Raw genomic sequence first — 13,680 nt, forward strand, 5'->3', positions numbered from 1 at the left:
CACAGTTCCCATATGAAATCGTTTTTGGGAGAGTTCTCTTTTGGTGGTATAGAACCACTAACCGACCAGCTCACACAGATATAACTGCGGCAGGTCGGCTCTCCCGCGCAAATCGCTGTACCTGTACGTCAGTCCTTGCAATGATAGCAGGCGCCCGCCGCAGGAGCGTGCCACAAACTCGACGTCAGGCAGCGACCCACGATCGCGGTGAGAGAGGCAGAACAGGGAACTGCCTATGTAAACAAGGAGATTCCCCAACATGACAGATCTTCTGTTCCCAGTGATCGGGAACAGTGATCTGTCATTTTCTTGTGAGCCCATCCCCCGACAGTTAGAACACACCCAGGGAACACACTTAACCCCTTGATTGCCCCTAGTGTTAACCCCTTCCCTGCCAGTGTCATTTTTACATGGATCAGTGCATTTTTATAGCACTGATCAATGTAATAATGTCACTGGTCCCCAAAAACTGTCAATTGGGGTCAGATTTGTCCACCGCAATGTAGCAGTCCTGTCAAAAATCAAGGATCGCCGCCATTATCAGAAAAAAAAAAAAGTCCCTAAAATAACTTGCACAAACCAATCAATATTTGCCTTTTTTCACCAAAAATATGAATAGAAAAATATATATTGGCCTTACCTGATGAATAAATTTGTTTTATATATTTTTTGGATATGTATTATAGCATAAAATAAAAAAAAAAAAAAATTATTTTAAAATTGGTCTTTTGTTTACAGCGCAAAAAATAAAAACCGCAGAGGTGATCAAATACCACCAAAAGAAAGCTCTATTTGTGGGGGGAAAAAAAAAAGTCAATTTTATTTGGGTACAACGTCGCGTGACCGCCCAATTGTCAGTTAAAGCGACACAGTGCCGTGTATCGTAAAAAATGGCCTGGTCATTAATTAGGCAAATCCTTCCGGGACTGAAGTGGTTAACAAGCACTGGGTTCGTTTTTTGAAAAAAAAAAAAAAAAAAAAAAATTAGGAAAAAACAAAAAAACAAAAAAACAAAAACTCAAACGTGTTTGTTATAAAATTTTGCAAATCAGTAATTTTTCTTCACCGATGAGCGCTGCACCGATAATTTGTGTACATGTCCCGTCATGGTTACCAGCTCTCCTAATGCTGTGACAGCGTGTGAGGAAAGTACTGCTGATAACCGGCAAGTCTGTTTACGTTGTGATCAGCTGTGATTGGATACAGCTGATCACATGCTAAAGGGCTGCTGTGATTGGATACAGCTGATCACATGCTAAAGGGCTGCTGTGATTGGATACAGCTGATCACATGCTAAAGGGCAGGTGTGATTGGATACAGCTGATCATATGCTGCTGTGATTGGCCCTTTACCCAGATCTGTATTCCGCCGTGTCCAAGAGGACGGGCGAGTGGTTCCAGGACGCCCTCCCAGAACAGAGCTGGGCTGTAGCGGACTTTCATCCATAGTACAGCTCCGAGGTGGTTGAAGTACCTTTGTGAAGGTCATTTTTATACCTTTTTCCTGGTTACTGATGAGAACTTGGAGCGCGATGGCGGCTTCTACTTTCACCGGCATCTCCCGATCATCTATGAGACACCTCCGGGTCAGCTCCAGGGCCGTCTGCAGGTTCTGATCAATCTTGAACTTCACTTCGCAGAAGTAGTGAAGCACCCAGCAGGCCTGCAAGAGGAAACGAGGCAGAATATGAAAAAAAGAGGACAGAGAAGGAACCTTGGTGGCAGCAAGGCGTTTACAAACGTTGGTATTTCAGAAATAGTCCACAGACACCATATAGGAGGTCAGTAATACAAAGATGATAATTTCCATAAACCTCAGGCAGATGTGGGAGAATTTGGAGGCTGGCCAGTGGTTGGGGGTGTCCAGCAGACATCACTAGACCAGTACTATGATCTCACATTAGTCTCTGGCAGCGGGATGTGTGTGAGCAGAGCGGGGAGCCAGCAGCACACCGACGCACCGCTCCACCAGACGCAGACTGACACTGCGCACACTGCACCGCCGCCACATTCTGCAGATGGCCAACACCGATATACTCGCTTGCTGTACTCATTGGTAAAGCAATCAGTCTGGGCTCCGGCAAGTTGTATAGAAGCATAAAAGACAGGCAGACAAGGAAATAGCAATATCCCAGCGGCACAGTAGGGGTGGCCGAGTGTACCTAGCATCTGTCAGACATAAAAGTTGCAATTAAATTGCTTAAACCACTCAGCATCTAGGACAGGGATATGCAATTAGCGGACCTCCAGCTGTTGCAAAACTACAAGTCCCATCATGCCTCTGGGTCTCATGCTTGTGGCTGTCAGTCTTGCTATGCCTCATGGGACTTGTAGTTCTGCAACAGTTGGAGGTCCGCTAATTGCATATCTCTGATCTCGGACAATTCTGGCATCTCCTACATAAAAAAAATAAATAAATACATTTTACATTAGCAAAAAAACACACGATAACCCAATTTTTTGGGTAAAATATATGAAAGATGGAGGGGAGCACGAGAGGACAGGGGCGCTTTAATTTTTTAATTTGATTTCTACACTGTCTAGAAACTTTTTTTTTATTTTGGATCACTTCATTCCTATTACAAGGGATGTTTAAATTTCTCGTAATAGTAGTTAAAGGCGCAACAGGTCCTCTTTATTGAGACATCTGGGGTCAATTAGACCCCCCCAGATATCTCCTCTACCCTTGGACAGCATACCAATCAACGATCATCTGCTTTTCATTTTTAAAAGCTGCCTAAATCTTTAAAAAAAAAAAAAAAAAAGCCCAGATTTGGGTTGAAATCCAATCAGAAAACAGGAGAAATTAGTAATAACCAATAAGAAGCTGGCTTTCACCGTGCGATTGTACAGTTCTGTAGAAGACAAATTATGCCATAGCTATGCTTGTGTGATTGATAATCTTACAAGATTTTATACATCTATTAACGCTGTAGAAAAAGGTCTTACAAGCCAAACACACTGAAATTCTAATAAAGTCTTGCAGGGTGCCACTAGCCATAGGGAAAGGACTGGATTCTTACCCGGGCTCGCATGTAACCCAGCTCGCTGCTGAAGAGTGGGAAGACGTGATTCTGCAGCATGAACTCCATCTGGTCTTTGTAGATCTTTTTCTGTTGAAATAAAAATAGACAAGTTCTAAAAAAAAACCCACAAAACCTTTTCCTGGAACTGTAAGAATTACTCGACAACGTGCACCAAAACTTCCGAGCACCCCAACGGCTGCAGGCGCCGCTGAGGGGGGGACGAGCGGGGCTTCGATCCCCCGCATTGCTGGACCCAGGGACAGGTAAGTGTCCAATTAAAAGTCAGCAGCTGCAGTATTTGTAGCTGCTGACTTTTAATTTTTTTTTGATGGTCCCTCTAAGGATTATGGAGGCCACTGTGCTCTTAGGAACCTTAAGCGCAGCAGACTTTTTGTAACCTTGGCCAGATCTCTGCCTTGCCACAATTCTGTCTGAGCTCTTCAGGCAGTTCCTTTGACCTCATGATTCTCATTTGCTCTGACATGCACTGTGAGCTGTAAGGTCTTATATAGACAGGTGTGTGGCTTTTCTAATCAAGTCCAATCAGTATAATCAAACACAGCTGGACTCAAATGAAGGTGTAGAACCATCTCAAGGATGATCAGAAGAAATGGACAGCACCTGAGTTATATATATATGAGTGTCACAGCAAAGGGTCTGAATACTTAGGACCATGTGATATTTCAGTTTTTCTTTTTTTTAATAAATCTGCAAAAATGTCAACAATTCTGTGTTTTTCTGTCAATATGGGGGGTTGCGTGTACAATACGGGGGGCTGCGTGTACAATACGGGGGGCTGCGTGTACAATATGGGGGGCTGCGTGTACAATATGGGGGGCTGCGTGTACAATATGGGGGTGCTGTGTGTACAATATGGGGGTGCTGTGTGTACAATATGGGGGTGCTGTGTGTACAATATGGGGTGCTGTGTGTACAATATGGGGTGCTGTGTGTACAATATGGGGGGCTGTGTGTACATTAATGAGGAAAAAAATGAACTTAAATGATTTTAGCAAATGGCTGCAATATAACAAAGAGTGAAAAATACAAGTACAAATAATAAACAGGCAGGGTCCTCTGGGAATAGGGATAGATGGGAGGCAGTTGTGGGGGGGTAATAACTGATGACCAGTGGATGAGGATTTTAGAATTAGAATACCAGGTTGGGCAACTATAGCAAGTTCGCCAAGATATGGAACCCATTAGGGGTGCAACGGATCAAAAAAACTCACGGTTCGGATCGTTCCTCGGATCAGGAGTCACGGTTGGGATCAACAAAAAAAAAAAAAAAATCTCCCCCACTGTAATATCCATAATCTCCTTATTGGCAGAGTATTGGCAGGGTATATAGGCAGAGTATTGGCAGGGTATATAGGCAGAGTATTGCAGCAGGGCACTGCTGCCATCCGATCTCTCCCCTCCACTGTACAGATCAGTACACAGAGGGGAGAGAGGAACCGGCGTGACGCCGGTTTGTTACAAGTGATTGCTCCGTCACTTGACGGAGCGATCACGTGCTAAACGGCTGCTGGGTGTACCAAGATGGCCGCTGCTCCGGAGCTAGGCCGAAGCCGCGGCCTTTCCTATGGCCGAGGCCACAGAGCGCTCCGCGGATCGCGGGTGTCCCGATCCGCGGAGGTTGATCCGTACGGGTCACGGATCGATGACGATCCGTTGCACCCCTAGAACCCACGGTTACAAGGGATGGTTTAGCGAGCGCCGTATTAGAATCCATATGCAATAACAGCCTTAAATATGGGAGGCAATACGGAAAATGCAGTTCCCGGGAGGGAAGAAATGAGAGAGTAAGAAGGGAAGCAAGGGCACTGAAAAAGTTTATTCTTACAAGGTAGGGCCTCGGGTGGGGGGGGTGGCAGGGAATATACAATAGAAAACAAGCCTGCTAAGAGTAATTACAGTTAATTAGTATTAGGCTGATGGGCCCTATTGTATACGCTATATGTATATTATTTTGTACTGTTGCAAATAATTAAAAAATTATTAAAAAAATAAGCTACATGATATCAGAGCACACCTTTGTGGATAATCACTATAAAAAGGAGGAAAGCTACAACGTAATTTCCCTGCAGAGATTCAGAATTCAGTCCTCATCTGATAAGACCACAAATCTTTGGGAAGAGACCTTCGCTGGCCATGACAGGGAATGCGGGTTGATCCAAATCCGAAGTCTCACCCACCTTCAGTAAAATCTCTGCTAGGGACCCGATCATGTGGAGGGCGCCATCTTTCTTGCGGGGATCTGCAGCTGGCTCTGTTAAAATCTGGTAACAAAATCCCATCGTTTTCTGCAACACCTGAGAAAAAAAACAAAAAACAAATACCGATCATCAACCTCGCTAACATGCAAAAGACCAACAAGCTAAAAAGAGACATCGGTCTTAGAGAAAGCCTGACTGCCGGCAGAGCTACAGACGCTCTCTGTACGGGGATTTCCACAGGCCCCGGGATGGTTCAATTTACTGGCAATTTTCAGACAATTCGGGAAAGATGTTTGACTAACAGAAGTTGATACACAAAAGCTGGAATAAAAGGTTTTCTTTCCTTAAAAAAAAAAAAAAAAAAAAAAAGGATTGTAAAGTCATTTTTTTATTTTATTTAAAAAACACACCTGATACTTACCTCCTCTGTGTAATGGTTTTGCACAGAGCAGCCCAGATCCTCCTCTTCTCAGGTCCCTCTTTACTGCTCCTGGCCCCTCCCCTCCTGACAAGTGCCCCTATAGACCAGCAGCTTGCTATGGGGGCACCTGAGCTGAAGCCCCATGTGTCCATTCAGACATGCAGCGGACGTTCGGCCCCTACCCACACTATATCCCGATTGGCTAACTGACTTTGACAGCCTCAGGAACCAAACGGCGCAGCAGCTGTGCCCGAGCCAATCAGGAAGAGGGTTCTGGACGGCCGAGGGAAACGTAGACAATGCTGGACTGAGAAGGGGCTCAGGGTAAGTGTGTGTATACAATTTAATTACATCCATTTGATTTTAGAGAACTAAAATGAGTTTTAGTCAACTAAATACAACTAAAACAATTGCAGAAGACTAAAATGGAACTAAAACCAAAATGCCAATTAATTTAGTCTTAAGACTAAAAATGGAAATTTGCTGCCAAAACGAACACCGCCCTACCTCTTTCCTTTTACTGCAAGACGTGAAAAGCAACGTTTGGGCTGCAGTGGTGGGGGAGATAAAATCTTCAAACACATCTAAGGAGGAGAACAAGAAAAAAAAAAAAAAAAGTTAGGTATCAAACATTTGTGTCAGACAAATCCTGGCACAGCATTCTGAATGATCTGCTTCTATCCAGACTGTCACATTTGTAACAAACTATAAATATTACACTAAAATGATCTACATCTCCCTCTATAATACAAAGCCGTACCAAACTTCATGCGGATGTACTCATAGGGGTCCTCCTGCCACAGCTCCTCGTCAGAGTCGGTGTAACACATCAGAGGGAAGATAACGTCCTGAATGATGCCCTGAAAAGAAAAGGAAGAGCCGATTACCCCGAGAACAAGAAAGAAGAATGGGGGGGGCTGCCAGTCAGGATGACATTCATTGCAACAATTCTTTATTGGCTACATAGCAGTAATACGCCAACGCCTTACTCATATGCTACGAGCAATGCTGGCCATATACGATACGAAAAATCGTCCAAACCCATTTTCGATAAACGAATATTCAGTGTGAGCGCAAACGATAGTGCCATCATGTAATGACCAATAAAATCGTTCAGTGGAAATGAATGCATTTTCTTTTGTTGGTTTGTTTTACATATACCTAGTGCAGACAATTCGGACGGGAAACACATTAATCTTTCAATTTATCGTTCGAAAATTTCCAAACTTGTCCTTTTATTTTCGGCTCGAAAACCAATTTTGTGCCCATTAATTTGCCGAAAAGCGAACGAACTGTCTAAATAACCGAATTTCGGCCAATTTTTCGTTCAAGTGTATGGCCAGCATAAGGCTTCAGCCGAAACATGTAAAGCGTGTTACTGCTCTGTCCCGACATACAGCCAATAAAGAAATGTTGCAATGTCACAGTAACCAGCTTTATTGTATTGGAGGATTACTGTTACAATGCAAAAAAGCCATCTTGGCCACAGCCCTGGTTTCCAGGTGATTTGTGGTAGTGCATGTTATTTTGTTTGTTCTGGCATTACCCTGAGTGCCACAGATCTTGGCAATACCAACCAACTGTATTAACAGGCTGGCTCTACAAACCTAAAAGCAGAAATACACATTCACAGCAGCTTCTAGAAGAAAACTATAAAATAAATATATATATATATATATATATATATCACACACATACATACACACGGTGGTGTCATATGAGCTCACCTGGATGTGCGGCTTCAAGTTCTTCCAGGTCATGGCATGGGACACTCCTTGGTTGAGATAGTTGAGCGTTTGCTGCAAGACTCGGGGAGCCAGGTACTGCTTCTCCTTATAGTTGTACAGGACTTTCAGCAACACCTGCAGGCAGAGAAATCCTCATTAGCCCCGTTTTCTACATATCAGCGCGACGCAACAACCTGATAAATCAGCATTACAGCCACGGCTCGCAGACATGTGTGAGAATTTGGAGGCCGGCCAGTGGTGGAACCGTCTCACAGACGGGCACTAGACCAGTACTATGATCTCATGTTCATCTCCGGCTGCAGGATATGTGTGAGCGGAGCGGGGAGCCAGCAGCACGCCAACACACCGCTCCACCAGACACAGACTGACACTGCGCACACTGCACTGCTGCCACAGGAACCCACCGCCGCAAGAGCACACCGCCACCAGATGAGCGGGCAAAGTGACCCCGCTTAACTGCCATCATTGTTACCTGGAACATTGCCTACAAGACACCTGCACCCAGCCCCAGCAGCTGCGCCCAGCGCGCCAGGCCCCGCAAACAGCGTCCCAGGCCCCAGCAACTGTGCTAGGTACCGCCACAGCATCCCAGGCCCCAGCAACTGTGCCCAGCGCGCCAGGCCCCGCAAACAGCGTCCCAGGCCCCAGCAACTGTGCTAGGTACCGCCACAGCATCCCAGGCCCCAACAACTGCGCCAGACCACGCAAACAGCGTCCAAAGCCCCAGCAAAACTCTGCTGTCATTTAAATGTCATCTCACTGTACTGTAAATTCAGTGGCATTTAAAAAGATCTTAGGGAGACTTAGGCTACATTCACACCTGAGCGTGTCGTTTTCAGGCAGAAAGTCACGCGATTTTGTACAGGTCAAAAGGCCACCAATGAAAAAAAAAAAAGGAGCATAACTGCTGCCTGTAATCTGCCTAACAAAAAAAAAAAAAGCTCATGTACTTTTTGGAGCTTCAGGCATTTTTACTTCAGGTGACGGAAAGCTCAGATGTAAACAGGGGCCATTTAAATGAATAGGATTTTGCTTGTTGGGCGTTGTGGAACTTTAGAAACAAGCATTTTACGAGCTGAAAACACTCAGGTGTGAATGCAGCTATGGGCCACTTGGTACGTTTACCGCAGGGTAAAACATCTGCAGGGACACAGGGAAAAGAAATAAAATACCCATATGCCCCATTCACATCGCAAAACAGCCAAGCACTGCAGCGCACTACAATGAAATGCAGACATGCTGCATTTTATCACAGCGCACCGGCCCCCGAACTGCACTGCAATGTTAGGCAGTGCAGCGGGACATTGCAGTAAATGTAGTGTAGGTTTTGTACACTTCAAATAAAGCTCATACAAAAAACGGAGCAGTGTAATGTGATAAATCATGCACCACAGTGCCCCCCCCCCCCCCCCCCCGCTAGCACAGCTGGAATTGCAGAGCTGCAGTGAATCGCTTCCCCCGCTCTGTGTTGCAGTGTGAATTGTCCCTTAAAGTGGAACTAAACCGATTGATTTCATTTCATTGTAATTTCATGATTTCATTAATTTTAGAAAACCGTTACATTCCTGGCATGCCCAACAAGTCACATTTGCTTGTGCTCTCAAACTGTCAAAACAAATGGCTGGTGTCATAACTGATCACATGTGCAGCACCACAGCAGTTAAGGATCAAACAGAGGCCAAGATGGCGGCTTCCTTGGCTGAAAAAGGATAGGAGGGTTTAGTTCCGCTATAAGGCCCCTTCCACACTGGGGTGGTTTGCAGGCGCTATTGCGCCAATAATAGTGCCTGCAAACCGACCCAAAACAGCTGCTGCTGTCTCTCCAGTGTGAAAGCACTGAGGGCTTTCACACTGGAGCGGTTCACTAGCAGGACGGGGAAAAAAAAAAAAAAAAAAAAAAAAAAAAAGTCCTGCTAGCAGCATCTTCGGAGCGGTGAATACACCGTTCCTGCCCATTGAAATCAATGGGACAGCGCGGCTATACCGCCGGCACAATGCCTCTGGCGGTATTGCGGTGGTTTTTAACCCTTTCACGGCCGCTAGCGGCCAAATACCGACGGTAAAGCACCGCTAACAATGGCGTCGCTTTACCGCCGACGCCACCCCAGTGTGAAAGGGGCCCAAGAATAGAAAATCTTCATATCCGGAGTTACAGGTCTCCAAATACTGTGCCTGGAGAGCAGCGAACACTTCAGTTCCATATGCACTCGGCTCCTCACCCCCCTCCAGCAAATTTCAGAGAACACTAAAGACGGCATGGAGGAAATCATAAAAAAGACCCTTTATACTACAATCGTTCTCTAGTTAGGCTTCCTGGAGCTCTCCATTATAAAGGCGCCCCCTCCCCAGGATTAGAAGGTGCACAGGTACCTGTTGAACACCAACTGCAAAGGCCTTCAAGAAAACTTCTGCAAATTCATTATATTCTTTGGAGACATTTCCAGGACTTCCGTACCTAAAGAAATACACACAAAAATGTCAGATCTCTACATTCACATATTAATGCCACATTACTCTCAAAATAGTAAAAACTTTAAGGCTCCGTTCACATATAAGTGAATTGGAAGCATTTTGAACCGCATCCAATTTGCAAATTGCGAAGGATTGTGAATGGGCAGGTGGGATTCAAAGAGGAGGTCCAGCCTACATCCGAAAAAATGTAAGTCAGCAGCTACAAATCCTACAGCTGCCGAGTTTTAATCTCAGGGCACTTACCTGTCCAGGGATCCCGCAATGTCAGCCGCCGCCATTGCTACTAAGGGAAACCTTCTAAAGAAAGGGGGGGGGGAATCCTCATTAGCCCATTTACTACATATCAGCACAACACAACAACCCGATAAAGCAGCATTACAGCCACAGCTCGCAGACATGTGTGAGAGTTTGGAGGCCGGCCAGTGGTGGAACCGTCCAGCAGACGGGCACTAGACCAGTACTATGATCTCATGTTCATCTCCGGCTGCAGGATTTGTGTGAGCGGAGCGGGGAGCCAGCAGCACGCCAACACACCGCTCCACCAGACACAGACTGACACTGCGCACACGGCACTGCTGCCACAGGAACCCGACGCTGGAACATTGCCTACAAAGAAATCTGTGCCCAGCCACAGCACCCAGTGCACCAGGCCCAGCAATACTCGGCTGTCACTTAACTTCAATGTCATCTCACCGTACTATAAATACAGAGGCATTTAAAAAAATAAATAAAATCTTATGACATAGGGCCACTTTGTACTTTTACAGCATGATAAAACATCTGTCACCGCAGGGACACAGTCAAATGCATTTTTGTAGAAATGCAAACCTCAGCTGTGCTAAAAGCAGAGAAGACCCTCCGGGATTTATAAATGCATTAGGCATAACTGGGGGGGGGGAGGGTAGAGAGATCTGACTATCCCTTCTATATTAGAAACTTCTTAAAGCGGAGTTCCACCCAAAAGTGGAACTTCCACTCATTTGTATCCTCTCCCCCTGTCTTAGACAGGTATCCTGTTCCCATTTCCGGGCCGCATGACATCACCGCGGGGCTCCCTCTCCATCGCCGGACCAGTAGGAGAGAGGAGTTGGGCCTCGCGCATGTGTAGTAGGGTTACCGGTGTGAAGCCGTAAGGCTACACTGCCAGGTACCCTTAACCGCAATGGTGGCAGCAGCACCCGACCGCTGATGGAAACATTTGCGGTGCTGATATTGCGGGACTTTTTGGGGCAGAACACCGCTTTAACACCCCCCCCCCCAATGGGACCCAGTTGAACCCCAGGACCCCATAACAGCCATTGGGCTGCCTTGGCTACTATTACACCACAGACTGGGATTACACCCCCCCCCCCCCACGTGAGGCCAGGTAGGTCACATGAAAGCCATTTAGGTTCACAAAATGGTCACGAGTTGTAAGAAAAAAAAAAAAATTATATGAGATAGAGATACACACACACACACTAACCCACCATCATTTCAGTCCAACATACCTCTCAAACAGCCGGGCCGCTATGTGCAAAGCCCACTTCTTACACTTCCACCAGGGCAGCTCCGGTCGGTCGTCTTCCTCAACCTGGAGGGTCTCCTGCCACAAGACAAAAAAAAAAGTGTTCTTTGTGTGCAGCCAAGTGGAGAGCTCACCACCAACATCGATGGACCAATTTAGGTAAAGGGAGCCACAGAGAGTAGACCATTCATCAGCCAACAATGGTGGACACAAAAGCCTCCCTTTAACACTAAGCTGGTCAGGTCAGTCTCTGTACCAGAGGAGCTTACACTCTAATGCCACCCTCCCCAGTCACACACACCATAATACATTTATATAGCTCTGACATACACCGCAGGGCTGTACAGAAAACACTGAGCCAATCACATCAGTCTCTGTACAGAGGAGCTTACACTCTAATGTCGCCCCCCCCCCCACAGTCACATCAGTCTGTACAGAGAGCTTACACTCTAATATCCCAACAATCACACTAATCATTTCTATAGCTTATAGAAACATTAAAAAAAAAATTGTGAATTTGAAGAGAAGGAAAACCAAAACTCACTGCAGGAACGTCCCGGTCCACCACGGTCTTCAATATCTCAATCCACTCGGCTAGGTTGGGCTGATTGATGAGCTCCAGGGGTAACGTGTACTGCAAGGTAAAGGATGGATAAGATATTACTGCGCTTGGGTTAAAATAACAGGCGGACAGCAGCTAGCATGTACTGTGGGCAACAATCTACAAAGCTCTATATAAAAAGAAAAAAAAAAAAAAAAAAAAAGGGGGGGGAGGTGGTGAGCACAATTTCACCCCCCCCCCCATATGGTACCTACCACTGTGGGTTCTGAGCTTAGCACCAGTGTAGCATTCCAGGGAGTTGAAATCCCCACTCCCTCTGCAGGGCATCTGGGACGGATCAGAGTGTTCCTCTGTGCTGGTGCTGACCAATCAGAAGCACTCTGATACGTCCTGGAAGCACTGCAGAGAAAAAAGGAAAAGAGTGGGGATTTTAGTACACGGGCTGCATGGGCACTGACAGCTCAGCACCCGTGGAGGCAAGTACAGCGAGGACCAGAGTAGGAGGAGGGGGGAGGGTGAACGGTGTTAGTTCACCTTTTCATTTTAAAGCCTCAAAGAGAAGACTGCCTGCGAGTGCGGTACATCCATCTACAGACACTAACCTGGACAAGGGCGTAGAAGATCTTAAAGATCTGTTTCTGAATGAGAACGGACTGTTCGGAGGGGTCGGGAAGCAGGCGGATGAATCGCTCCTTCAGCATGGGCAGGAAGTGCTGCATAGCGGCTATCAGTGGGGTCCTTTCTTCTGGCTTCTTGTACCTGGAACATGGAACAGACCGATTATACAGCAAGAAGAATACAAATTGCTGCAATACTCCCCAGAGGATCAAAAAGTGCCCCTGATGTCAAATCTGACAAAACATGTAGGGCGGAGCTGGAGGTTGTGACATCACCACACATGCACAGTACCGGTACTCGGAAATCTGGGAGTTGCAGTTTTTATTACAGCTTTCCCATGTGTCTTTAACTGAGATATTAAAGTTTTGACCTCAGATTTCTCACTATTTGAAGCATGGGGGCTCCTTATAGATGTGGCTTCTGGAGGAGAGTTGGAGAGGAAAGTGATGGAGCTTCATCTCACAGGTTTATACAAACCAAGTGCGGTTTGATTTCTCACTTAGTCATGTAGTCTCTGGTACGCCTTTTATGTATCGCGCGGTGAAGTGAACGCTGGGTGCGATTGCATGTGAAGATCACCTCTTTGCAAGATTTAATAGCTTTTCCATATTAGTTTGACTTCTGATTTTTAAACAGTACTCCTATTGCAGTTATCATTTACACCAATTTACAATCCTAGATAGTAAAACTTTACCATTTGTGTTACGATTTTATGGTTTTAGCACCGTGCCTGCGATCCTCTGAGAAGTAGCGCAGCATTTGTATCCTTTATCGATTATAGCGTATTCTAGAACTGGTGCCAGTAGCTTTTCCCATTTCTATCTACATGGTGTAATCTCTTCCTAACCCCAACTCCTTCCCGTCAACCATACGCATATATGGGGGTCTCACAGAAGTGGGTCTTTTTCCACGGGTCGCACAGTGCGCTCCCAGCACGGAAACCAGGCTCACACCAAGAGCCCCGGGGCTTGTACTAGAGATCAGGACCTGGGACTCACAACTCCTTGCGTTGATGGCAATAGAAAGAAATATACAGCAAAAAATAAAAATAAATTTAGCTGTATATTTCCTTCTATTGCCATAATCAACAACCCAAAAATAAATGATC

The 13,680-nt window shown here is 45.9% G+C and overlaps 1 protein-coding gene and 3 non-coding genes across 4 annotated transcripts in view; all 4 read right to left on the reverse strand.

Annotated features, from left to right (window-relative positions):
- Positions 1 to 13,680, reverse strand: part of IPO7 (importin 7) — a gene marked incomplete at its 3' end in the record, with an annotated part of 51,074 nt that overhangs the window by 16,548 nt on the left and 20,846 nt on the right. Inside the window, 10 exon segments of the mRNA XM_073603987.1 lie at positions 1,497 to 1,662; positions 3,023 to 3,112; positions 5,224 to 5,340; positions 6,173 to 6,249; positions 6,426 to 6,525; positions 7,393 to 7,527; positions 9,784 to 9,868; positions 11,376 to 11,470; positions 11,937 to 12,026; positions 12,557 to 12,713. Coding sequence (XP_073460088.1) covers positions 1,497 to 1,662; positions 3,023 to 3,112; positions 5,224 to 5,340; positions 6,173 to 6,249; positions 6,426 to 6,525; positions 7,393 to 7,527; positions 9,784 to 9,868; positions 11,376 to 11,470; positions 11,937 to 12,026; positions 12,557 to 12,713 — 1,112 coding nt within the window.
- LOC141113105 (small nucleolar RNA SNORA23) lies at positions 1,821 to 2,002 on the reverse strand. Its single transcript, XR_012236732.1, has one exon. It is a non-coding gene; the product is annotated as a small nucleolar RNA SNORA23 (small nucleolar RNA).
- On the reverse strand, positions 7,620 to 7,801 carry LOC141113102 (small nucleolar RNA SNORA23). Its single transcript, XR_012236729.1, has one exon. It is a non-coding gene; the product is annotated as a small nucleolar RNA SNORA23 (small nucleolar RNA).
- Positions 10,280 to 10,461, reverse strand: LOC141113103 (small nucleolar RNA SNORA23). Its single transcript, XR_012236730.1, has one exon. It is a non-coding gene; the product is annotated as a small nucleolar RNA SNORA23 (small nucleolar RNA).

Source organism: Aquarana catesbeiana, linkage group LG11, assembly GCF_042186555.1.
Source record: "Aquarana catesbeiana isolate 2022-GZ linkage group LG11, ASM4218655v1, whole genome shotgun sequence".
NCBI lineage: Eukaryota > Metazoa > Chordata > Amphibia > Anura > Ranidae > Aquarana > Aquarana catesbeiana.